At 60.7% G+C, this 25,047-nt stretch overlaps 1 protein-coding gene across 2 annotated transcripts; it reads left to right on the top strand.

The window, feature by feature from the left end:
- Positions 1-974: 974 nt before the first annotated feature.
- Positions 975-23,245, top strand: U2AF2 (U2 small nuclear RNA auxiliary factor 2). Of its 2 annotated transcripts, XM_050927516.1 has the most exons (13): positions 976-1,292; positions 9,351-9,486; positions 10,057-10,107; positions 11,631-11,660; positions 11,989-12,092; positions 12,257-12,408; positions 13,301-13,417; positions 17,235-17,373; positions 18,074-18,153; positions 18,663-18,785; positions 20,805-20,891; positions 21,867-22,115; positions 22,779-23,245. In XM_050927516.1, the coding sequence occupies exons 1-13, from the start codon at positions 1,244-1,246 to the stop codon at positions 22,911-22,913; spliced, it is 1,452 nt and encodes a 483-aa protein (XP_050783473.1). In that variant the 5' UTR covers positions 976-1,243; the 3' UTR covers positions 22,914-23,245. The 2 variants fall into 2 exon arrangements, with proteins under 2 accessions (XP_050783474.1, XP_050783473.1); XM_050927517.1 differs by lacking the exon at positions 10,057-10,107 and having other exon boundaries at positions 975-1,292.
- The last annotated feature ends 1,802 nt before the right edge of the window (positions 23,246-25,047 follow it).

Genomic DNA, 25,047 nt, shown 5'->3' on the forward strand with positions numbered 1-25,047 from the left:
GGGGCGGGGGTGGCAGTGGGGGCTGGGGGTCACTGGGGAGCTCAGTGGTGGGAATGGGGGGCTATGGGGCGGGGGTGGCAGTGGGGGCTGGGGGTCACTGGGGAGCTCAGTGGTGGGAATGGGGGGCTATGGGGCGGGGGTGGCAGTGGGGGCTGGGGTCACTGGGGAGCTCAGTGGTGGGAATGGGGGGCTATGGGGCGGGGGTGGCAGTGGGGGCTGGGGGTCACTGGGGAGCTCAGTGGTGGGAATGGGGGGCTATGGGGCAGGGGTGGCAGTGGGGGCTGGGGTCACTGGGGAGCTCAGTGGTGGGAATGGGGGGCTATGGGGCGGGGGTGGCAGTGGGGGCTGGGGGTCACTGGGGAGCTCAGTGGTGGGAATGGGGGGCTATGGGGCGGGGGTGGCAGTGGGGGCTGGGGGTCACTGGGAGCTCAGTGGTGGGAATGGGGGGCTATGGGGCGGGGGTGGCAGTGGGGGCTGGGGGTCACTGGGGAGCTCAGTAGTGGGAATGGGGGGCTATGGGGCGGGGGTGGCAGTGGGGGCTGGGGGTCACTGGGAGCTCAGTGGTGGGAATGGGGGGCTATGGGGCAGGGCTGGCACTGGGTGTGGTCATGGAAGACTGGGGGTCACTGGGGGGCGGGGTGGCGCTGGGGGTCTCCCTGGACGGGGCTATAGGGCAGTTGTGGGGCACAAGGGGGGCTTATGGGGCTGGGAATGATTGCCCTTTGCCCTAGACACCATTTCCGGTCCCACCCGGAAGTGCTCCCTTTCTAGCCCCTCCCCCACATTCCGCGCTCTCTCCTTTCTCTCGGCCGGGGACAGAGCCGAAGCCTGCGGCCCCGTCTCCGGAAACAGCCGAAGCAGCGTCGAGAAGGGGTGGGAGGAGAGGACGGAGCCGAAGAGCTGACGGAAACACACGAAGTTGGGACCCGGGCGTGGGCGGGGTCTCCGAGCACCGGAGCCCGGAGATCCCCGAGCGCGGGGAGGACGGGACCAAGCGTCGGCGGAAATCCCCGAACGCCAGGGGGAACTGGCCGAGTGAGGGCGGAGATCGCCGAGTGTCGGACGGAAGTGGCCGAGGGGTGACGGAGATGCCCGAGCGTGGGGCGGAACTGGCCGAGTGAGGGCGGAGATCGCCGAGTGTCGGACGGAAGTGGCCGAGGGGTGACGGAGATCCCCGAGCGTGGGGCGGAAGTGGCCGAGCGGGAGGCTCTGCGGCCTGTGCAGGAGCGAGGCGGGGGCCGCGATGTCCGACTTCGACGAGTTTGAGCGGCAGCTCAACGAGAACAAGCAAGGTGGGGGCGGGACCGGACCGGGCCTGGGGACCCCCAACGGCTATGGGGCCCGGCCCACGGCGTGCGCGGGGTGGGGCCTTCCCGCCAGCCCCACGGCTCCTCCCGCCCTATAGCGGCCCCACGGCTCCCCCCTCCCGCGCCCTCCCCGGGCCGGCCCCACGGCTCCCCCCCCGCCCCATAGCGCCCTCCCCGGGCCGGCCCCACGGCTCCCCCCCCCGCCCCATAGCGCCCTCCCCGGGCTGGCCCCACGGCTCCCCCCGTCCCGCGCCCCATAGCGCCCTGCCTGGGCCGGCCCTACGGCTTCCCCCAGCCCCATAGCGGCCCCACGGCTCCCCCCCTCCCGCGCCCCATAGCGCCCTCCCCGGGCCGGCCCCACGGCTCCCCCCCTCCCGCGCCCCATAGCGCCCTGCCCGGGCCGGCCCTACGGCTTCCCCCAGCCCCATAGCGGCCCTACGGCTTCTCCCCGCCCCATAGCGCCCTCCCCGGTCTGGCCCCACGGCTCCCCCCGCCCCATAGCGGCCCTACGGCTTCCCCCCGCCCCATAGCGCCCTCCCCGGGCCGGCCCCACGGCTCCCCCCGCCCCATAGCGGCCCCACGGCTCCCCCCCTCCCGCGCCCCATAGCGCCCTCCCCGGGCCGGCCCCACGGCTCCCCCCCTCCCGCGCCCCATAGCGCCCTCCCCGGGCCGGCCCCACGGCTCCCCCCCTCCCGCGCCCCATAGCGCCCTGCCCGGGCCGGCCCTACGGCTTCCCCCCGCCCCATAGCGGCCCTACGGCTTCCCCCCGCCCCATAGCGCCCTCCCCGGGTCAGCCCCATGGCTTCCCCCCGCCCCATAGCGGCCCTCCGGCTTCCCCCCGCCCCATAGCGCCCTCCCCGGGCTGGCCCCACGGCTCCCCCCGCCCCATAGCGGCCCTACGGCTTCCCCTCGCCCCATAGCGCCCTCCCCGGGCCGGCCCCACTGCTCCCCCCGCCCTACAGCGGCCCCACAGCTCCCCCCTCCCGCACCCTGCCTGGGCCGGCCCCACAGCTTCCCCCCTCCCGCGCCCCATAGCGCCCTGCCTGGGCCGGCCCCACGGCTTCCCCCCTCCCGCGCCCCATAGCGCCCTCCCCGGGCCGGCCCTACGGCTTCCCCCCGCCCCATAGCGGCCCCACGGCTCCCCCCGCCCCATAGCGCCCTCCCCGGGCCAGCCCCATGGCTCCCCCCGCCCCATAGCGGCCCCACGGCTTCCCCCCGCCCCATAGCGCCCTCCCCGGGCCGGCCCCACGGGTCCCCCCCTCCCGCGCCCCATAGCGCCCTCCCCGGGCCGGCCCCACGGGTCCTCCCTCCCGCGCCCCATAGCGCCCTCCCCGGGCCGGCCCCACGGGTCCCCCCCTCCCGCGCCCCATAGCGCCCTCCCCGGGCCGGCCCCACGGGTCCCCCCCTCCCGCGCCCCATAGCGCCCTCCCCGGGCCGGCCCCACGGGTCCCCCCCTCCCGCGCCCCATAGCGCTCTCCCCGGGCCGGCCCCACGGCTCCCCCCGCCCCATAGCGGCCCTACGGCTTCCCCCCGCCCCATAGCGCCCTCCCCGGGCCGGCCCCACGGCTCCCCCCGCCCCATAGCGGCCCTACGGCTTCCCCCCGCCCCATAGCGTCCTCCTCGGGCCGGCCCCACGACTCCCCCCATGCTCCCTAGCGCCCTCCCCGGGCCGGTCACACGGCTCCCGTGCCCAATAGCGCCCTTCCCGCTAGCCCCATGGCTCCCCCCCGCCCCATAGCGGCCCCACGGCTCCTTCCCCGAGTCACCCTCTCGTGCCCCATAACGCCCTTCCCGGGCCGGCCCCACGGCTTCTCTCCCCCCCGCGCCCCATAGGTCCTGTTCCCCTAGTCCTGACACCCTCTTGGGGACCATACCTTCAGCATCCCTTCCCCCCCAAGCTCACCCTTCTACAGCCGGCCCCATAGCCCCCTTCCAGCCTGTGCTCCCCCAACACCTGAGTGCCTGTCTTATGGCCCTGCACTGCCACATGGCCTCCAGGCAGCCCTCCTGCCTGCCCCCAACTTCTCCATCTCCCTCCACTTCCCCTTTCCTCTGCCAGTGTCCGCCTCCCTGCCCCATAGCATTGCCCACCCCCAAACTCCTCCACATGCCCTCCAGCAGCACCCCTGCCTGCCCCCAGGGCCCTGAGTGCCTGCCCCATAGCCCCCCACCAGCACCCTTTTGCCACAGCCCCCAGCATGACCCTGAACTCCCCAGCCCACCTGCCCTCCCTGTGCCCCTCTCAATCCATGGCCTCTGCACCCCTTCTGCTAGTCCCTCCCCCATTGGCATCCCGCCAGCCAGCCCCTGCTCCACCCTGTAGCGTCCCCTTGGGTAGAGACACTGAGCTCCGTAATTATCCTTAGCAGGCTGGGGGGAAGGGGTGTGCTTCCCTCTCCCCCCTGGGACTGGTGGGGGTCGGAGGAGAGAAGGGCAGGAACACCCCCAACCCCAGCAGACTCAGGCCCCAAAGACTGGGGAAAGAGGGAAGCCTATAAATCACCCCTTTTCCTCCTTATGTTTCCTGCCATCCCCTCCTGGCAAATAAAACCCATAGGGGTGGGGTCGGGCACATGTCACCACTGGGGGCATTTGGGGGGGCAGGGCAAGCCTACTGTCCCTGCTCTGCACTTGGATGCTGGAGTAATGGCAGCCGTGGGCACATGTTAGGGGCCAGATGTGAATCTCTTGCCTGTGACAGCACTGGGGAGGAAGCAGGGGGCTGTGGTTTGGTCTCTTTGGGGAAACTCCTCCATGGGTCAGTGGGTTTCTGTGGCCCGGGACCTGGAAGGGTTTAAAACCCCCCTGCTTGCCTGTATGATTGATCATCTCCCTTGTGTTAGAAAGGAAGCACATGGGACATCCCGCTCTGGGGTGAAGCTGGAATGATTCCAAGTCCATCCCTGTCAGCCGAAAAACAGCAAAAAGATTGTGTTTTGGGAGCTTGCTTACGTCAAAGCGGAGGGTAGCTCTGAAGCCAATAGAGCTAGCATCCTATTAAAAGCATAAAGCCTTTATAAATAACCCCTCAGAGGTGTGGGGTATTATATTCCTCGGCTTGGCAGAATTTGAATCTTAAGTTTTTTTAAAGTGAGGGATAATATGGATTATTTTAAAGCATTTTTTCTTACGTTTGTTTACATTTTCACAGTTGTGCAAAAATTATGGGGTTTTAACCATTCTTTTCCCAACGTTTCCTGACCTAATTTTGAGGAACTGTGAAAATTTATGGGGTTTTAACCATTTTTCTTTTTCTCTATTTAAATTTCACACTTGCACAAAATTATGGGATTTAAATTTTTCTCTCTCTAAACGGTCGGTAGCTCAAAATGATGGATTTTAAACGTTGATCTTTTTATCCGTTTAAATATTCACAGCTGCATGGAATTGGAAGAAGGGAACCTTTTTTTGGTGCTGATTTACATTTTCACAGTTGTGCAAAAGGATGGGTGTTAAATGTTTGTTTTTATTTGTCAGTTTAAATGTTCACAGTTGCATGAAATTGGGGGGAGGGTTAAGCATTTTCTTTTTTAGATTTTTATCAGTTTGAATTTTCACGGCTGGGACAAGTTCTGAGTGGGTCGGACAGTAACGGTCTAACGCCACTGTGTGGTTGGTACACATTGAGGTGGGAACCCTGTTCTCAAGCGGCATTTTTCCTACTTCATTCATCTGTAAATGTCGATCATTGATGAGAATTTTTTTTGTCTGTTTGCATGTGTGTGTGAGAGAGAGAAATAGATGTGTATGGACATTTACCCATGAAAATCTGTATGTACCTGTCCTGGTGGTGCTAGGCGCTGCCTGCGATGGAAAATCAACCCTTGCTAACACAGTCCTGCTCTGACACTAGAGCCCGGTTTTCAGAGTGACAGTCAGCGGCTGTAGGGTCATGGCATGGTTGGGAGAACGCAGTTGAGTCCTGTAAGGATGGCCCAGTGCTTAGGGGATCCATATTCAATTCCCTGCTTGGCCACAGACTCCCTGTGTTGGTGAAAGTCACCTGCATGCCTCAGTTTCCCCATCCGTATAATGGGGCTAATGCAACCAGCTTCTTTTTTTGAAGTGCTTTGAGATCTTCAGCTGAGAAGCGGTAGTTGGGGAGTGATCGGGAAAATTGAGACAATAGCTCAGGAGAGCTGAGAAGACAATAGCGCAGGGGTCGGCAACCTTTCAGAAGTGGTGTGCCAAGTCTTCATTTATTCACTCTGATTTAAGGTTTTGAGTGCCAGTAATATATTTTAACGTTTTTAGAAGGTCGCTTTCTATAAGTCTAAAATATATAACTAAACTATTGTTGTGTGTAAAGTAAATAAGGTTTTTTAAATGTTTAAGAAGCTTCATTTAAAATTAAATTAAAATGCAGATCCCCTTGGGCCGGTGGCCAGGACCCGGGCAGTGTGGGTGCCACTGAAAATCAGCTCGCATGCCGCCTTTGGCACGTGTGCCATAGGTTGCCTACCCCTGCAATATATCAAGGACCGTGAGGCGCTCAGTTACCACAGGTCCTGGGGGCCGGGTAATTACCATAGCTAGACACGGTGGTTTGTATAACGCTGGAGTCCAGATGTCCCCTCAGCGCCTTGCCATGAGACCAGCCGACCTCCCTGAGATCAAGCCACGCTGGTAACCCTCTGTGTCACGCTGCCTGGGCTGAGCTGAGCACCCTGGTCCCTAGGACATCTGGTTGTGACTGAAACGAGGCCCAGCTCCCTAGCGATACCGAGCGGGATCAGTAAACTTGTGCAGTTGAGGACCCAGGGGTGCGGTGGCTGAGTGGTTCAAGAGCTTGGTAACAATCCTGAAGGTTGTCGGGGAGCTTGACCGCCCCCGACTGAACCAGGCTGTGGGGCAGTCAATGGTGGTCTCTCCTTCGTGTCCCACATTGGCTCTGAAACCATCCAGCCTGACCTGCGGCTGCCTGCTGAGTCGTTGGCACCAGGGAACGTTGACTGTGCTCAGGATCAGCGGATAAAATGGTGGGTGTTCTCCCTGCTTTGTGAATGGGGTGTCAGTGGGCCAGGGGCTCTCCCCTGTTCGTTCTAGAGACAGGATGGAAACCCAGCAGTTCTGGCTGCTTCCTGGACTTGGTCAGTATCATCTCTAGCTCTTACCTAGAGCTTTTCATCGGTAGATCTCAGTGCATATTGCACACTTTACTGTATTTACGCTCCCAACACCCCCACGTGGCAGCGCTGTGGGGAAACTGAGGCACATACTGGTAAAGTGACTGAACCAAGGACACACAGGAAGTCTGTGGCGGAGCAGGGAATTGAACCGGGATCTCAGCTGGCACCCTAGCCGCAGGGCCGGCCTTCCCCCTCTTGGGCGGGAAACCCACCTCTGGGAGTGTGGATTATCCCTGAGCTGAAACCCCTCCCCTGCCCTGGCTCCCGAGCAGGTGCCAAACCACTACTTCTCCTCCCTCCCCCTTGGCTCCCAGGGCTAGGAGCGGAGTGGTTCACGCTCTGCCGCCTGGCCTGCGCAGTTCCAGAGCTCGCCAAGCCTGTCTCCCCTGCCCTCACCAATAAATCTAAACGCTCCCCCACCCCCCCCGCACATGGCTGGATCAACAGATCTGTCCTCACAAGCGAGGCTTTGTACAGCCCGGCCTGTGATGCCAGCCTTTGTTTTCCCTCCCAGGACAGCTGTGGGCTCTTGGCCTGGTCCCTGGCTGGCACCTGCTCTGTTCTGGAGTCTGGGTTTTCCACCCCTCCCCCCAGCTCAGACCATTTCCAGTGTAAAATGCAGAGCCTTTGGGATGTGAGGGAAGGTGGGGTTCAGGACCACTGGGGCTGGGACTGGGGCCCTGGAGATGTGGCATGGGCACTTGAGAAACACAGCCCCGGTGGTTAAGTCTAGCCCCCCTCCCAGTTTGGTGAGGGAAGTTGAGGCACGGGGCAATGGGAGTGGGGGTGTGTGGCAAAGGGGAGCTAAGGGGCAGGTGGGGGATAAAGAGGGTTTGGGAAGGTATGGGGCAGGTAGGGGGTTGGGGAAGGGGACCTATGGGGCTGGTGAGGTCTAGGGGAATGGGGGCTATGGGCTAGGGGAAGGGGTTCTATGGGGGCTGAAGTTATGGGGGACATGGAAGGAAAAGAGGGCTGGGAGAACGGGCTATGGAGCAGGCAGGGGGCCTCAGAGAAGCTGTGGGGGTGACTGTGAAGCTATGGGGCAGTTGGGGGCCACCCATGGCGCCCCAGGAGCCCTATGCTGGTATATTGAATAGTGTCTTATTCTTTACCTACAAACCTTTTAAAAGTCTCCCCTCGAAGTGTAGTTTCTCTAGTAGCAGAGTCTATTAAAAACCCGGAACCCTGACCTTTTTTTTCCACCCCGTCCGCTGAGGTGAGGTTGGCAGGTGCTCGGCGCTGCTTAATATCAGGCAGGAGGTTCACTCGAGGAGCTCAATCTGGGGCTGGATACGGTGCGGGAGAATACAGCTTTGGCTCTGGGATAGAGGCACCATTCAATGTCACATTGACAGGGCAAACAGCAGAGCCAGGGGTGTTTGAGGCAATGAAGTCCAGTGGTTAATCACTGTCATATGAATCAGGACTCCTGGGTTCTATCCCTGGCTCTGGGAAGGGAGTGGAGTCTAGTGGTTAGAGCGAGGAGGCATCGAGGCCGTCTGGGAGCCAGGGCTCTTGGGTTCTCTCCCCAGCTCTGGTAGGGGAGTGGCGTCCAGTCGCTAGAGTGGGGGAGGAGAACTGGGTGTCCCCACTGTTGGGTTCTGTTTCCTGTTGGGTCAAGTTTACAGACTTTGGTGCCTAATTCACTTAGGCTCTTCTGCCTTCCCTTTCGGTACCTAAATGTGGCCTTTGTTCTCTCTGGGATGGGGGAGGAAACCCTTCTAGCTAGGGGCAATAAAGCAGCGATCAGTGGGGAGCGCTCGGTGGCTGGTGTTATCTAGCCCAACAGGCAGGGGGCGCGCGAAGACTTAGTCTGGTGCTCCTACAGAGTGATGGATCGGGTGGGGACGGTCGGGGGACGGCAGAAGGGGGAGCAATGGATCGGGTGGGGACGGTCGGGGGACGGCAGAAGGGGGAGCAATGGATCGGGTGGGGACGGTCGGGGGACGGCAGAAGGGGGAGCAATGGATCGGGTGGGGATGGTCGGGGGACGGCAGAAGGGGGAGCAATGGATCGGGTGGGGACGGTCGGGGGACGGCAGAAGGGGGAGCAATGGATCGGGTGGGGACGGTCGGGGGACGGCAGAAGGGGGAGCAATGGATCGGGTGGGGACGGTCGGGGGACGGCAGAAGGGGGATCAATGGATCGGGTGGGGACGGTCGGGGGACGGCAGAAGGGGAGCAATGGATCGGGTGGGGACGGTCGGGGGACGGCAGAAGGGGGAGCAATGGATCGGGTGGGGACGGTCGGGGGACGGCAGAAGGGGGAGCAATGGATCGGGTGGGGACGGTCGGGGGACGGCAGAAGGGGGAGCAATGGATCGGGTGGGGACGGTTGGAGGACGGCAGAAGGGGGAGTAATGGATCGGGTGGGGACAGTTGAGGGAAGGCAGAGGGGGTAGCGTTGGATGGGGGACTGCATGGTAGGTGGCATTGAGGGGAGAGTTGGCATCAAGGTTGTGCCCTCGCATCTAGAGCAGCCTGTCCCTGCTCAGTAGGTGCGGCAGGAGGTGTGGGGGGCCTTGTGGTTCTTTGTGGCTGTCTGCCTGGCTGGCTTCTCTAGGGAGCTTGCGCCACCCCCATCACAAGGCAAAGTGTAGAGTTGCAGCTCCCCCCCCCCCCAAAAACTACGATTCCCAGCATGCCATGCAGTGTGGCATGGCTGGAGCTGGAGCTGGAGTCTCCGCTGGCTGCACCTCTGAGATGGGGGTGGGGGGAGCGTTGCGTGCTGGTAGCTGGAGTCACCCGCACATGGCATTAGGCAAACTAGCGCCTGTTATTTGAACTGAACCCACAGCGGAGCCAGGCAAGGCCTAGGCCCCATGTTTGCAGATCAGTAGCTGGGGGATGGGATGCCAAGAATTGGGGGCAGGGCTCGTGTGTCCTCTGCTAACCCGCCTGCCTCCCCCCCGCAGAGCGTGACAAGGAGAACCGTCACCGGAAGCGCAGCCATAGCCGCTCGCGGAGCCGCGAACGGAAACGCCGCAGCCGCAGCCGCGAGAGGCGCAACAGAGACCAGCGCAGTGTCTCACGGGACCGCAGGCGACGCAGGTAGGGAGGGGCGGGCTGAGCCCCTTCGTCTCCCCCGCTCCCGCATCCTCACTGGTGCCGTGGCTGGCTGGAGAAGCCGGAGGGGGGATGGCTGGCCCCAAGCCGCCAGCCTTGGGAACGGAGTTGGTGGGCTGGGAGCCAGGACTCCTGGGTTCTACCCCCAGCTCTGGAAGGGGAGTGGGATCTAGTGGTTATAATGGGGGAGGGGGACTGGGAGTCACAGCTCCTGGGTTCTATCCTGGGAGGGGAGTGGGGTCTAGTGGGTTGGAGCCAGGACACCTGGGTTCTATCCAATGTTCCCTCTAACTTTTTCCATCCATGTGCAGGTAATGTGTGGCTGTGCACCACCAGCAGAAACAAAAACCTAGGTAGAATATATTTTTGAAAAGTTCCCCTAGGGATAATTACTCCAACCAGGACAGGTTAGGCATTGTAGAACTCAACTGTTCTCAAAGAATTAAATTTAAGGCTGAGAGAGAACTAAAAATGGTGAAATGCATAGACCAGTCAGAACATGGAAATAACACACTTTGAAAGAGTAACGTTACAGAGACTATATGTGCATTGCAGGAAGAACCAAGAATTAACAACAACAGCAACAACACAAGTATGTGTTGGGAGGTGAGTGTGTCAGAGACAGAGACTGTGTGTGTGTGAGAGAGAGGGACAAACACTGTGTGTGAGAGAGGCAGAGTGTGTGTGTGTGTGTGAGAGACTGTGTGTGGGTGTGCTGCTGGGGAAGTCTGAGTATGAGAGACCTGTGCGCTCTCTCTTTAAGGCACTCACTCACCAGAAAGCTGGTTATTTAGGCTGCAGCAGCCCTCCTGCCCCCCCCTCCCCTGCTCTGTGGAGATGGGCTACCCTGATATCGGGGCCCTCCCCCAGCTCTGCACAGCTAGCAGGAGGGTCCTGCGAGCAGCTGGCCAGGGGTTCCAAGGCAGAGGGCAGGAGCACGGGGGTGTGGGGGGCGTCGAGCACGTGCCGCCCGATGTGCACAGCTCTGCTAATCAGTGTGCGGCACTTGATTGGCTCCTGGGCAGCTATGCAGCTTAGAGGGAACGCAGGTTCTATCCCTTAGCTCTGGGAGGGGAGTGGGGTCGAATGGTTAGAGCGGGGGGGGAGGGATCCAGGACTCCTGGGTTCTATCCCTGGCTCTAGGAGGGGAGTGGGGTCTAGTGGTTAGAGGGGGGGGGGCAGGGAGCCAGGAGTCCTGGGTTCTATCCCTGGCTCTGGGAGGGGAGTGGAGTCTAGTGGTTGGAGCTGGGAGCCAGGACTCCTGGGTTCTCTCCCCAGCTCTGCAGCAACTTGTTCTGTGACCTGTAGAAGTGTGAGGGGAGAATAAATCTCTTTACATCTTTCTATCCTCCAGCCATTAGGAGGGCAGGGAGAGACACTGGCCATTCTCTGGGCACGTTCTCAGACATAACTCCCCTCTGCCAGGAGTTTGGGGGGACTCAGCGCCCTAGGAGTCCAGGCAGCATAGACTGAGTGTTCTGCAGTCCCTCGGGTGCTCCCCCAGAGCCCTTTCCCTCTGGGGGGCTGAGAGGCCGGAGCCAGGACACAGTTAGGTTCAGCGAGACCTGAAAGGAGCCAATAGGGTTACCACGCAGCTGATATTAGTGCCCCAGAAGCTGTGTGCCAGGGCCCTCCACTGCCTTCGTTACTGTCAGCTGGCGCTGTCCTCTGTCCCCCCAGGCTCTGATCTCCCAGTGGCCTCCTGGCTGTTTATAAAGCCCAAAAGACATGGCAATGGCCTGAAATTCTTGGGGGTTTGGGGAGAGACGAGACATTCACATAAGCCTGTTTGGGGGTGTGGGAGTTCTCATCTGGAGCTCTCCGGGTTGAGCAGTGGGGAGAGTGCGTTAGACACTTGCTCTGCCCTTAATTGGAAGGGGAATTTTGACCGGGATCAATGAACCATGTGTCAGGCTTTTGGGGGAAGTCAGTGGAAGATTCCTTCCCCTGTCGGTGAATGAGGTCTCTCTGCTGGCGTTCCTGTAATGCCCCAACCTAGCCAGTTCTCCAGTCACCCCCAGAGTCTCTGAATGGCGAATGCAGGAATGAAATCTCTGAACGATCCTTTCAGCGGCCATAAAGAAGCAGGAAAGGGCACGAACCTGACTTTTGTTTCTTCCCCTCTGCAGGTCACCCCTAAATCTCGCTGGTCCCTTGAGGTGAGTGCCGTTATCCTCGTTGAACAGGTGGGGAAACCGAGGCACAGAGGGGACTGGTTTATCCCTAGGGTGGAGGGATTCCGTGTCAGCCACGGTGGAGCATGGCTGCTCCGTGCTGCCCCCTGCTGGTCTAGGCGCTCGGCTCTTGCCTCAAGCCACTGCTGGGTTTGGCCAAATAAGGAGGTAGGGCCTAGTGGGCTGGGAACACTCCCCAAATCTTGAGGGGTGACCCTGGCTGGGGTTGGATAGTGGTGCAGAAACTGTCGTCCTAGCCCGGGGCCAAACCTCACCCCTCCTGCCCGGTGACACATCTCTCCTCTCTCGGCAGCCGCTCCCCCCGCCATGAGAAGAAGAAGAAGATCCGCAAATACTGGGACGTGCCCCCACCCGGGTTTGAGCACATCACCCCCATGCAGTACAAAGCCATGCAAGGTATCTATCCCCGCCTAGGTGCCATCTGTCTGAGCAGGGTGCAGACCTCTGCTGACCGCCCCGGCCCTCTAGTGCTCTCTCTGCCCCATTGCTCCCCACTCCCCATCGGCGCGAGGGGGGGGAATCGGCTTTTGAACGTGTGGATTGGTGTTTCTCTCTCCTAGCCGCGGGTCAGATTCCAGCCACAGCTCTCCTCCCAACCATGACCCCTGACGGATTGGCCGTGACCCCCACCCCGGTCCCGGTGGTCGGCAGCCAGATGACCCGACAGGCCCGCCGCCTCTACGTTGGAAATATCCCCTTCGGCATCACTGAGGTACTGGTGGCTTCGGCAGCCCGGCTGCCGCTCTCTCTTGTCCGTGTGTCGCCTGCACTCTCTCTCTGCCTGGGACCCGTCGAGGAGCGCCGGAGGATATAACTTTTCTCTCCAAAACAGGGCAGTGCTGGCCGCAAAGGAGAGCAGAATCCATGGAGCGAGGTTGACGCCATGCGGCTAAACACATAAGCGGCTTTGGGGCAAACGCTAACCGTAGCATCTCACTGGGGCCGATCGCCTGAGCTAGGTGGCTGAAGGATATACCACTCCCTCAGCTGCATTATGGCCTTCGGGGGTGTGTGTGTGTGGTGGCGGGGGGGTCGTCAGTTCTGAAAGTCCAGGAGGCCTGGGGGTGCCAGGGGTGGGAATCAGAACTGTGTCTATGAACGCCGTTGGGAATCGGTAGCTGCACCTGTCCCGAGTGGGCTCAGGTCTCTGTCCCTGTGACCCGTGCAGACGGGTCGCTATACTTACCCCTGTGAGCAGTGCAGTTTGGGTCTGTTATTTGCCCTCTTCGCTCCTGGCCGTGGTAACAGGAGCGCTGGCGTGGTTTTAACATCCTCCGCTCCAGCGACTTGCGAGCCCTTTCTTTTCATTTGTGACAACCGGGGCTGGCTCCCCTTCCAGACAGCGGTAGGGGAAGTGCTCTCTTTCTTATTATTTGAATTTGACTCTCGCTCAAACAAAAAACCAAGATCAAAAAGTTGTTTCCATTTCTTTTTAAAGTGAAAATTGTGGGGCTGAAATCCCTCGTAGCACAAAAGTTTGCTACCATCATGCAAGGCAAGTAGGCTGTTCCAGTTTTCCCACCTGCTCTTTGCTATCTATTTGAAATTCCGGGCCCGGTGATGTGCTGCCCTACATCACTTCTTTCCCCTCTCTCTCCCTGCAGGAGGCCATGATGGATTTCTTTAATGCTCAGATGCGTCTTGGAGGGCTGACCCAGGCCCCTGGCAACCCTGTCTTGGCTGTGCAGATCAATCAGGACAAGAATTTTGCTTTCCTGGAGGTGAGTCAGCTTTCCATTCTGTCTGTACAGCACCTGGCACGATGAGGCCCTGGGCCATGCCTGGGCTCCTAGGTGCTTCTGTAACATACCTTAGTGTCCGATTCCGGTGGCCACAAGTCCAGAAGGATGTTGCTAAACTTGAGAGCTTTCAGAGAAAAGCCCCGAGAACAATTCAAGGATTGAAAAACAGACCGTATAGCGACAGACTCCAGGAGGTCAATCTGTTTAGCTATGAGGTTGAGGGGTGACTTGATCCAGTCTCTAAGTACCTAGATGGGGAACAGAGATGTGATCGTGAGCTCTTTAGTCTAGCAGACCACGGTCTAACCTGCTCCAACGTCTGCGGTTGAAGACTGGAAATAAGGCACACATTTTTAACCACTAGGGGAATTCACCCCTGGAGCAAACTACCAAGGGCCGGGGTGGAATTTCTGGCACTGAAAATCCACGCTGGCTGTTTTTCGAACCGATCTGCTGTGGTTTGAAGAGGAATTATTCAGGGGTCATTCTCTGGCTGTGTTATGCACTAGATCAGTGGTCCCCAACGCGGTGCCCGCCGGGGCATCTGTGTGTGCTGGCGTACTGGCCGGCGGACAAGCGTCTGCCAAAAAGTGGCGACATCAAGAGGCGTCACCACTGAAATGCCGCTGATTTTCGGCGGTGGTGACTCTTGATGACGCTACTTCGGTGGCATTTTGGCAGCGACGCCTCTTGACGTTGCTGCTTCTCGGCGGCATTTCGGTGAGTGCTTGGCCGTCGGCCACGGTCTTCGGTGGCTCGTCATCTGGGGCCCGCCACCTGGAAAAGGTTGGGGACCATTACACTAGATACTAGATGATGACAGCGGTCCCTCTCTGGCGATTGAATCTGGGAATCCCTTCTGTGTTGGTGAGAGCCGAATTGGATCTCCCGTGGGCTGTTCTGGTGAGACAGCAGATTTAGTCTCTCTGGAGATGGTTCAAAGGTGAAATGGTCCTCAGCTTGCAAGCACCTTCCTCGAGAGGAGACTTCTGCTGGCAGAGGACCCTTCAGTCTAGCAGAAAGAGTCAGAACCAGGAAGATGAAGAGACAAATTCAGGGGCCCCAGGAGGAGAATGGGCCATTGGTGCAGTTGACCTGGACGGGGGGCCGGCGTCGGTAGGTTGAAATTCAGACTGGATTCTCCTTCTGAAAGCCCCTCTCAAGTTCCCGCCTGAAATTGCAGATCAGAAATACCAGGCTGGAAGGGACCTCGAGAGGTCATAGAGTCCAGCCCCCTGCGCTGAGGCAGGACCAAGCATCCCTAGACCGTCCCTAGACCATGCCTGATGGGAGTTCGTCCAACCTCCTTCTTAAAAACCTCCCTTGGGAGCCAGTGCAACCCCCCGGCCAGTTAGTCCTCACTTTGTAGCTCTGCTCTGGGCTCCCCCTCGCCGAAGGGAAGCACTTTGCGCTTGTCTTCATTGGATTTCGTCGGACTGATCTCAGACCCAGTTCACGGTTGTTTGGAATTCTGACCTCCAAAGCGCTGGTGACCCCTCCCTGCTCAGTCTCATCCGCGGATTTTATAAGCGCGTGCTCCACTCCGTTATCCAAGTCACTAACGAAAGTATTGCCTAGTGCCGGACCCAGGACTGAGCCCTGCTTGACAGGCCTCCTGGTTTGACAGTGACCCACTGCTAGCTAATCAGAGTGTCGGTCTTTGAGCCAGGGGTGCACCCACTGTCCAGGAATTTCGTCTGGAGCTCCTTTCCTTAGTTTGCTTGTGAGAATGTCATGTGAGACTGTGTCAAAGCTTTGCTAAATCAAGATACTTCACCGCGTCCCCCTGTCCAGTAGGCCAATAATCCTGCCAAAGAAGAAAGTTAGGTTGGCTGGCAGGATTTGTTCTCGCCAAGTCCATACTGGCTATTCCTTATAGCCCTGATACCCTCCAGGTGCTGACAAATTGTCTGTTTAATCATTTTGGTTTCATAATAGGTTGTAGAATCAGCTCTGGGATCATTGGGTGAGGTTGTCCGGGCTTAGGCCAGACCTTGATGATCCCAGCGGTCCCTTCTGGATTTGGGAATCTGTGAAAGGAGACATAGAGTCCATGCTCCAGGATGATGTGATTGCAGCAGGGTCAGGAGGAGGATTGCACCATGGGCCATAGTGCGTTATGGGTGGGTGTTTGTCCGTGAGGCACAGATGCAGGACTGGATCTAGTCTGCCCTGGGGTATGGGGGGGAATTGGACTTAGTGGTCTGATATGGGGCAGCATGGCAGTGGGATTACTGGCTGAAGTGGCCTGTAGCAGGAAGCTGGGTCCCACCGGTAGCCGGTGGAACTCCTTGCCACGTGATGGGACTGAGGCCAGGGTCCGCTCAACATTTGGAAGGAGGATGAGACATTGGTGGGGATAACAGAAGATCTGCTGTGTGCAAGGGAAGGAGCGTGATCCAGAGCCGGTAGGGAAAAATGTTTCCTCCTCCCTGGAAAGTTTGTTTTTCAGCAAAAAATTTGGATACCAAAATATTTTGGCTGAAAACTGAAATATTTCAATGCTGAAAGGCTGCTGCGGTGCCTCATGGGAGTTGTTGTTCAGGGGATGATTCATGCTCCCATTCTCCTTTACAACCTGGGCCAGCTTTTGGGACTCCATCTCCCATGATGCACCCCTGCTTTCCTCTTGCAGAGGGGAGGTAGTGCATTATGGGAGTCCCTGGCTTTGTTGCTCCATGGGTGGTATAGTTTGGCCAGCAGGGACCCAAGCCTGTAGATGCAAATAGGGCCTTGAGGCAAGGGAACTACAGCTCCCATGGTGCACCATGACCTAGCCTCTTGGCTTGGGAAGGCAGTGCATCCTGGGAGTTCCTGGCTGTAGTGTATCATGGGAGATGAAGTCCAGCTTGTAGAGGTGAGCAGTTTCTGCTTGCCTGGGGTCTACACCAGCGTTAAATAGGAATATTTTGGTTTTGGGGTGTTTGGCTTTTGTGTCTAAAAATTGTTCCCCCCACCCCCCCCCCCCCCCCCCCCCCCCCCCCCCCCCCCCCCCCCCCCCCCCCCCCCCCCGGGAAGCAGGCACTTCTCGTGCAAAACTTTGTTTACAAAAATCACTGTTCTCCGTGGAAAATCAGTTTGGGTGGAAATCTTTTCCCCAGCTCTAGCATAATGGACACCCCATCCTGTCCTGGGGTGTCAGCCGACCACTGTGGCTACGTCTGCATGGGACAGCTAGCCCGGGCGTGAGCAACCGCACCGCTCGGCTGGACCTCGTGGCTGGGCCTGGGTTCCAGGGGTCTTTGTGCGGAGACGCTCTAGGATTTGGAACTTGTCTGGCCTGCGGGGGAATTGTGGGGAGGTCTTGGAGGGTTATCAGCGCTCGGGTGACTTAGCCCCTGTCCTTACTGCAAAGGTTCTAACTGCACACACCCCTTCTTGGGCCAGGGAACCTAGCTTCTAGTGCCCCCGCCCCCCAATCCCTCCCAGCCAGGTCACAGAGCTTTGACTTCAAGCACCAGGTAGGAGGGTTTTCTTTGTCCCTGGTAGGGGGAGTTGGGTCAAAGCCCTGCTCAGAGCCTGGATTAAGACTGGCTGGGACAGCACTCCTTCCAGGGCCAGGTTATTCTGGACGTGGCCAGTAGGGGGCATTGTGCAGCAGACTGACACAACAGGGGTGTCGTACCTTGGTGGCTCGTTTTCGGAGACAGGGTTACGTGGGCAGTAGTCCCGCTCGGGGGGGCAGATCTGGGCCGAATCGTTGGTGGATTGCCTGAGCTCAGGGACTCTGGGCTGCGGCGCGTGGTGCCGATCGGGCATCCGTGTCCCTCATCGGCTTGCCCCGGCTCTTCTGCAGTTCCGCTCTGTGGACGAGACCACCCAGGCCATGGCATTCGATGGCATCATCTTCCAGGGGCAGTCGCTGAAGATCCGCCGCCCCCATGATTATCAGCCGCTGCCCGGCATGTCTGAGAACCCATCTGTCTATGTGCCAGGTGAGTAGCCCCACCTGCCCCGGTGTGGGGCCAACAGGGGTGAGCAGGCCTGCACCTTCTCCCAGAGCGCACTGGGGCAGGGGAGATCCAACCGCGTGCCTAGTTCTTCCCTAGACATGTGCTGCATGACATCGTAACATACGCCCATCTGGGTGTGGGGCAGCAGGACAGGGAGGCTGGAGAAAGTGGAGGGAGGGACCAGACACCCCTGGTAAGTCTGAGTCCAGGAGTCCATCAGGGGCTGGTTATGCAGGACCCTTCACCCGGTGCTGGGATGCGGCACCTCTAGGGAGGGTCGCAGGGCTGGTAATAACAGGACCCCTCGCCCGGCTCTGGGATGTGGCACCTCTAGGGAGGTTCGCAGGGCTGGTAATAACAGGACCCCTCACCCGGCGCTGGATTGTGGCACCTCTAGGGAGGGTCGCAGGGCTGGTAATAACAGGACCCCTTGCCCGGCGCTGGGACGTGGCCCCTCTGGGGTGGGCGCAGGGGCTGGGTATATAGGGACCCCTTGTCTGGTGCTGGGACATGGCCATTCTGGGGTGGGGCACAGGCGGTGACTACAGGGACCACCACACAGGTGGCCCTGTGGGATGAGCAGGGGCTGCGTTGCTATCCCGTGGGGCATGGCTGCCTGTTAGCCGCTCCGGAGCATGCAGGACGGTGTAGGATCCCCATCTGTTCCCTCTCCCTCCGGCAGGCGTGGTGTCCACCGTGGTCCCGGACTCGGCTCACAAGCTCTTCATCGGGGGTTTGCCCAACTACCTGAACGATGATCAGGTGAGCACAGGGCAGCGGGCAGCCTCCCTCGGCCGGGGCCTGGATCCACCCGGGGCTGCTTCCCCCCGTGGGGCACCGGGAAGGGGCTCTTCCCCACGAGTAGCTCCAACCCGCTGGCTTCTCAGCCCGCGGATTCTGGCTTGAGCCTGAGCTGCCCTCTGAGAGTGGGGCTGATGCGAAATCTTTGCTGGGAAGGGCTTTGAATGACGGGAGGCGGCGGTGGCATTCAGCCCTTGTCATGCCTAGCCTCTAGCCAGACCGGCTCCAGGCGCTGCCTGGGCATCCAACGACCGAGACCGGGGGAAGCGTCGTGCCAGATGCCATCCAGCAGCCAAACCCTGGGGGTGCTGCCTGGGCGCGCAGTGCCAGCCACCCCTACCCCAAAGAGCTCCTGGGCTAAACAGACAAAGGGTGGGGAGGGGAAACTGAGGCAGGGGAGGCGTGCCCACAGCCGCCCAGGCGTCCTCGCTGCCTGCCCGCCTCACCCTGCCCTTCCCCGTCTGCCGCAGGTGAAGGAGCTGCTGACTTCTTTCGGGCCCCTGAAGGCCTTCAACCTGGTGAAGGACAGCGCCACCGGGCTGTCCAAAGGTTACGCCTTCTGCGAGTACGTGGACATCAATGTCACAGACCAGGTACTTCCCAACTCCCCCCTCCTCCTCCCGCCTCTCCTCGCAGCTCTGCCGCCCTCCGAGGGGCCTGCGTCCGTCAGCCCAGCCAGCCGCGGGGGTGTGTGCGTTCTTTTTTCTTTTGTTTGGTTTTTTCCTCCCTCCCCTCCTTGAGCAGGTGAATTTTTTTTTCCTCTACCCCTAGGGAGCGCCAGCCTTTCTCTCCTTTACAGCTCCGGGGGCCCCCATAGGCCGCGCCTCGTCGCTGTGATCGCCTCGTTTTCTCTCCCCCCCACCCCCTTTTTCCCCCCCTTCTCCCCAATCTTAGCCCGAACAGCGGCCACAAACCAATCCGAAGACCCCAGCTCTGCTCTGCCCATGCAAGCCGGTAAGATCCCCCCCTCGCCAAATAAAACCCCCCCATCAGATCCCGCTGTGGCCGGGAAAACCTCCCCCCCCTCAGCCGCAGCTGCCTCCAGCGCCGATCCTGACTTGCCTGCGTCGGTTGCAGCCTTATAGAAATCTCTTCGGACTTTCTATATAACGGTGTTTTCTCTTCTCCCGCTGTGCTTTTTGTTATAGCGGGAGGAGGAGGAAGAGAACCGTAGCAGCAGGGGCCCTCTGTGCGCTGCATTTCCAGCGGTAGTTGTTCAAATGCAAGTATATATATCATTTTTTTAATGTATTTTTTTTTTGGATTAAAAAAAAACAACAACAAAAGCGAAAAACGAAGCAACCAACCAAACCACCCTGCCCCCCTGCGCCCCTTCAAATCGCCCCCCACAAAAAGTCAGCCCCGGCGCTGGCGGGAGAGGGGCATCCTGCCACAGAGAGGGTCCTTAGATGCTCGTCACTTCATAACCCCCCCCCGCCCCCTAAAAGTCTTCCCCCACCCCCACCCCCGGAGGGCTTAGAAAGAGCTGGTCTAATGGTGCATGCTGGGTGCGAGACCTCGGCGCTTGGGTGAATTGCGAGAGGGTGTGTGTGTGTGTCTGTGTCGTCCGGCCCCCAGCCCGTCTTTCAGGCCTGCCCCACACTTCCTGTCCCCAACCAGTCTGTGCCTCACAACCCCTTCTGTCCCTGCACTCCTCTTTCCACTTCCTGTCCCAAACCTGGCTTGGGTCTGTCCCCAGCCTGTCTGGGTCTCTGTGGGCCTCCCTCCCCCCAACTTCCTGTCCCTACCCGGCCCTTCCTGTCCTCAGCCAACATGTCTTTCAGACCTGCGCCCCCTTTCCACTTCCTGTCCCCGGCCTGTCCTTTAGGCCTGTGCCCCCCGCCCCCTTTCCTGTCGTTTGAGCCCCACGGCGCCCCCACTTCTGCCCTCAGCCTGTGTTTTGGATCTTTGTGGGCTGCCCCAGCCCCCATTCCTGGCAGAAGCCTGACTTGGGGCCCGTCTTTTGGGCACATGCTGCCCCCGACCCCCACTTCTGTGCCCAGCCTGTCTTGGGGCTGTGCCCCCTCTCCACTTCCTGTTCCAAACCTGACTTCAGCCTATCTGGGTCACCATGCTGTGCCCTCCCCCCCCGCACTTCTTGTCCCCAGCCTGTCTGGGTTCCTGCAGCCCCATCCTCAACCTGGTCTTGAGCGTCCCCGCCCCCAGGCGGTCTGTGCTGCTGCCCCCCACATGGCTTTTGGGGGGCGGGGTGCCCCCTGCTGCGTGGGGAAATGCAGCCAGGTTGCACAGTCGGTCGAGAGGTTCCCCTGCCAGCCCGCCGAGGGGGCGTCCGTGGCTGGCACCCGGCCCCAGCGACGCCCGCTGGCCGTGCGCCCGCAGCCCAGGAGGCCTTCAGAGACGCAGGTAATGCGGCGCCCCCTGGGGGAGGGCAGGAGAGCCTTCGGAGCCGGCCACTCCTGCCCTCCCAGCGCCTCCCACCGCGTAGGCCGGGTGCCCCGAGGGCGGAGGAGAGCTGCGTGAGTGTGTGTGCGCGCGCGTCCGTCTGTCCGGTGCCCTTCGCGTCTGGGCTGATTGCAGCGGGGGGTCGGGGGGAGGAGCCGCCCGCTCCGGTGCTGCGAGCAGCCAGATTCATTTCCCCTCTGATTTCGAAGGCCATCGCCGGGCTGAACGGCATGCAACTGGGTGACAAGAAACTGCTGGTGCAGAGAGCCAGCGTCGGAGCCAAGAATGCCACGCTGGTGAGCTGGGACTCCTGGGGTCTCTCCCTGGCTCTGGGAGGGGAGTGCGGCCTAGTGGTTAGAGCAGGGGGGCTGGAAGCCAGGACTCCTGGGCTCTCACCCCAGCTCTGGGAACGGAGTGGGGTCTAGTGGTTAGAGCCAGGACTCCTGGGTTCTCTCCCTGGCTCTGGGAGGAGAGTGGGGTCTAGTGGTTAGAGCCAGGGCTCCTGGGTTCTCTCCCTGGCTCTGGGAGGGGAGTGGGCTCTAGTGGTTAGAGCAGGCGGGCTGGGAGCCAGGACTCCTGGGCTCTCACCCCAGCTCTGGGAGGGGAGTGGGGTCTAGTGGTTAGAGCCAGGACTCCTGGGTTCTCTCCTCGGCTCTGGGGTAGAGCAAGCGGAGTTGGTGTCCCAGGCTAGCTTGGCCCTTTGGTCTGGTCTAGTCTAGCAATTCCCGTGCTCCTAGAATGGGTGGGGCAGTTTTCCTTGCAAAACTTGCCTTTTCTCCGCCCACCCCCGTCCCCAACAGAAAACGTGTTGCTTTTTCTCCTGCGTTATTTGGGGTGCCAGGGCCGTTTCCAGGGGGTCCCATTGGGTATCTTACTGGCGAGGCCGGGTGGGGGGTGATTTCAGGTGCCTCATGAGGCTTCCAAGTTGATTAGTCCGGGGGAGCCCTGCTTATCCTCCCCACAGGGCCGTGGGCTCAGGCTGTCGGCAGACCCAGGCAGTGTTAATTGGCTCAGGGGAGCTTGTCCTATTCCCAGTGACGGGCTCGGGCTCAGGCTCTCGGCAGACACAGGCAGCGTCCCGCCTTCAACCCCAAGGGCTGGGGTTCCGGAAGAGCCCCCGGGGGGGGTGGCAGCCTCCCTGAAAATCCAGGGGTGGAGGCGAGGTCAGAGGCCAGGATCAGCAGGCCGGAGCGCATGGCGGGCTGGCCGGGAAGGGGCTCTCGGGGCCAGGCCTGGGCCAGTGTGTAATCCCCCCATCCCCGTCTCCGCAGAGCACGATAAACCAGACCCCAGTGACGCTGCAGGTGCCCGGGCTGATGAGCTCACAGGTGCAGATGGGCGGGCACCCCACCGAGGTGCTCTGCCTCATGAACATGGTGCTGCCCGAGGAGCTGCTCGACGACGAGGAGTACGAGGAGATTGTGGAGGACGTGCGGGACGAGTGCAGCAAGTACGGGGTGGTCAAATCCATCGAGATCCCCCGGCCCGTCGATGGCGTCGAGGTGCCCGGCTGTGGCAAGGTGCGTGGGAGTGGGGGCTAGTGGATAGAGGGGGGTGTGGGGCTGGGAGTCAGGACTCCCAGGAGTTCTAACTCCTGGGTTCTCTTCCTGGCCTTGGGAGGGGAATGAGGTCTAGTGGTTAGAGGTGGGTGAGTGGGCACTGGGAATAGGGATGCCTGGGTTCTCCATTCCCCCCCATCCAGCTCTGGAAGGGGAGTAGGGTCTAGTGGTTAGAGGTGGGTGGGTGGGTGCTGGGAGTAGGGTTGCCTGGGTTCTCCATCCCCCCCCCCCCACACACACGCGCACACACCCAGCTCTGGGAGGGGAGTGGGGTCTAGTGGGTTGGCACAGGAGGCTGGGAGTCAGGACTCCTGGGTTCTCTCCCTGGCTCTGGGAGGGGAGTGGGGTCCAGTGGTTAGAGCAGGGGGGGGCCTGGGAGTCAGGATTCCTGGGTTCTCTCCCTGGCTCTGGGAGGGGAGTGGGGTCCAGTGGTTAGAGCAGGGGGGGGGCCTGGGAGTCACGACTCCTGGGTTCTCTCCCTGGCTCTGGGAGAAGTGGGGTCTGGTGGCTACAGCAGAGGATGGGGGGGCTCCCGGGGTGGGAGAGTGGGATCAGAGCCAACCTCGGCCCCCGCACCCTCATCTCCACATCTGGCTGGCGCTGTAACCCCCCCTCTGCCCCTAGATCTTCGTGGAGTTCACCTCAGTCTTCGACTGCCAGAAGGCCATGCAGGGCCTGACCGGCCGCAAGTTCGCCAACAGAGTGGTGGTGACCAAGTACTGCGACCCCGACTCCTACCACCGCCGCGACTTCTGGTAGCCGCCGGGCCGGGCCGGCCCTTTGCCCATGCGGCGGGTTTCTATTTTATGGCCAAAATGGTTTGGTTTTGTTTTTTTCCAGTTGTTTTCTGCCCCCTCCCCAAAAAGAAAGACCCCCCCCCCCGATTTCCCAGCCAACGGCTGCCAGTGATGGTTATTCCGTAGTAGAGACGTCTCCTTGCGCCTTTCTCTCTGTGCCGTTGCCTATTGGCTGAGAAGGATCTCCTCATTCGCCCCCCCCCCGCCTGTTCTGTTCTCCCCCCCTCGGTGTGCGTATGGAGTGTGCCGTCCCCCCCTTTTATTTCCCGTCGTAATTAAACACTTTTTCCAGTCCCCTGGGGTCCGCCCGCCTGTGTCTGTCTCCATGCGGCAGGGCCGAGGCAGTGCTCGGCTGTCTGGGGCAGCTGGAACAGTGGGTGCCCAGGAGTGCGGGGTGTTTGGGTTGCTGAAACAGAGATTGGGGATCCCTTGGGGGCTGGGATGGTGGTGCCCCATCCTCCCAGCTGCCATCCAGGTAGAGAGTGGGAGAAATCCCGGCCTGAAAGAACTTGCAATCAAAAGAGACAAGAATGGCTGTGGTGGAGGGGAAACTGAGGCACAGGGGTGCTGTGACGTACCCAAAGGTGCCGGGTGGGAGGAAAACCCAAGTCCCCGCTGGGTCAGGCTGCCCGTCCCTACTGAGAGCAGGCGCTCTTCTAAGCACCCCTTGGGAGCCAGCTCTGAGTGTGTGTAGCTATAGTAGGTTGTTATCTCCATGGGACTGAAGCCTCCAGCTGGGGGTGTCACCGGGCCACACACTGAAGCACGAGCCACTGCTGTCAGCTCTTGGCCCTGCTCCGTTAGCCAGCGGCTTGCACCTGGAGCAGCCGCTCCGTGCTGTCTAGCCCCCCAGCTGGTGCCCTGTAACAGCAGAGATTCCAGCTCCCCTGGGCCTCGGGCGCTGGTGAAGCTCCCAGCCTCCGTGGCCAAGACCCAAAGGGCGAGTTGTTACCTGTGGTTACAGCTGGGGGGAAACTGAGGCACAGGTGCTACAGAGGACGGCCCCTTAGATCAGTGGTTTTCAAACTTTTTTTTTCTGGTGACCCAGTTGAAGAAAAAAGTTGATGCCTGTGACCCAACAGAGCTGGGGATGAGGGGTTTGGGGTGCAGGAGAGGGTTCCAGGTTAGGGGGGCTCAGGGCAGGGGGTTGGGGTCAGGGCTCTGGGCTGGGGGTGCAGGCTCAGGTGGGGCCAGGGATGAGGCGTTTGAGTTGCAGGAGGGGTCCAGGTTTGGGGGGGACTGGGGCTGAGGGTTCAGGCTCTGGGATAGAGACAGGGCTGAAGAGTTTGGGGTGCAGGAAGGGGGTCAGGGCTCTGGACTGGGGGTGGGGCCAGAACTGAGGAGTTTGGGGTGCAGGAAGGGGGTTTGGGTGGGGCTCAGGGAAGGGGATTGGGGGTGCTATGGCAGGCTTCCTGCCTATCCTGGCACCGTGGTCCGTGCTGTACCCCAGAAGCAGCCAGCAGCGGGTCCGGCTCCTAGGTGGAGGAGCATGAGTGCTGTTCCCCCGCCGGCTCCCATTGGCTGGTTCCTGGCCAATGGGAGTGCGGAGCCGGTGCTCGGGGTGGGGACAGTGCGCGGAGCCCTGTGGCCCCCTTGCCTAGGAGCCGGACCTGCTGCTGGCCGCAGCACGGTGTCAGGACAGGTATGAACTAGCGGGACTTAGCACTACCCCCAGGACTTCCAACGGGCCGATCGGGGCGCGGACCGGAGCCGCTGCCTTAGGTCACCCGCATGGCACCGGCCGTGAGCTTCCCCCTGCCCCCTCTGGGCCATGTTAGGCTAAAGCGAGACGGGATTCGCAGACCAGGGGAGACGAACCAGCGGCCGCTTCCCGGGCTCCTCGGTTCAGTGGCCCGTTCACCGCCCAGCCCTGCCTGCCCCTCACCACCCCCCTGAGCTGGATCTGGGGCCTTTGCTCAGCCCAGGGGCAGGAGCTGCCCCCCGCTGCTCTGGCTGGTGCCAGCCCTGTCCTGGCAGCTGGGGGTCCAGCTCGGTTCCCTCCCCCCACAGCTCCTGCACTGCCCCACAAGCCTCAGGAGCACCTGGGGAAAATGAGCCAGGCCCTGGCCGGGTAGAACCAGGCCCAGTTTCCAGTG

This window comes from Gopherus flavomarginatus, chromosome 18 (genome assembly GCF_025201925.1).
Source record: "Gopherus flavomarginatus isolate rGopFla2 chromosome 18, rGopFla2.mat.asm, whole genome shotgun sequence".
In the NCBI taxonomy this organism is placed as follows: Eukaryota; Metazoa; Chordata; order Testudines; family Testudinidae; genus Gopherus; species Gopherus flavomarginatus.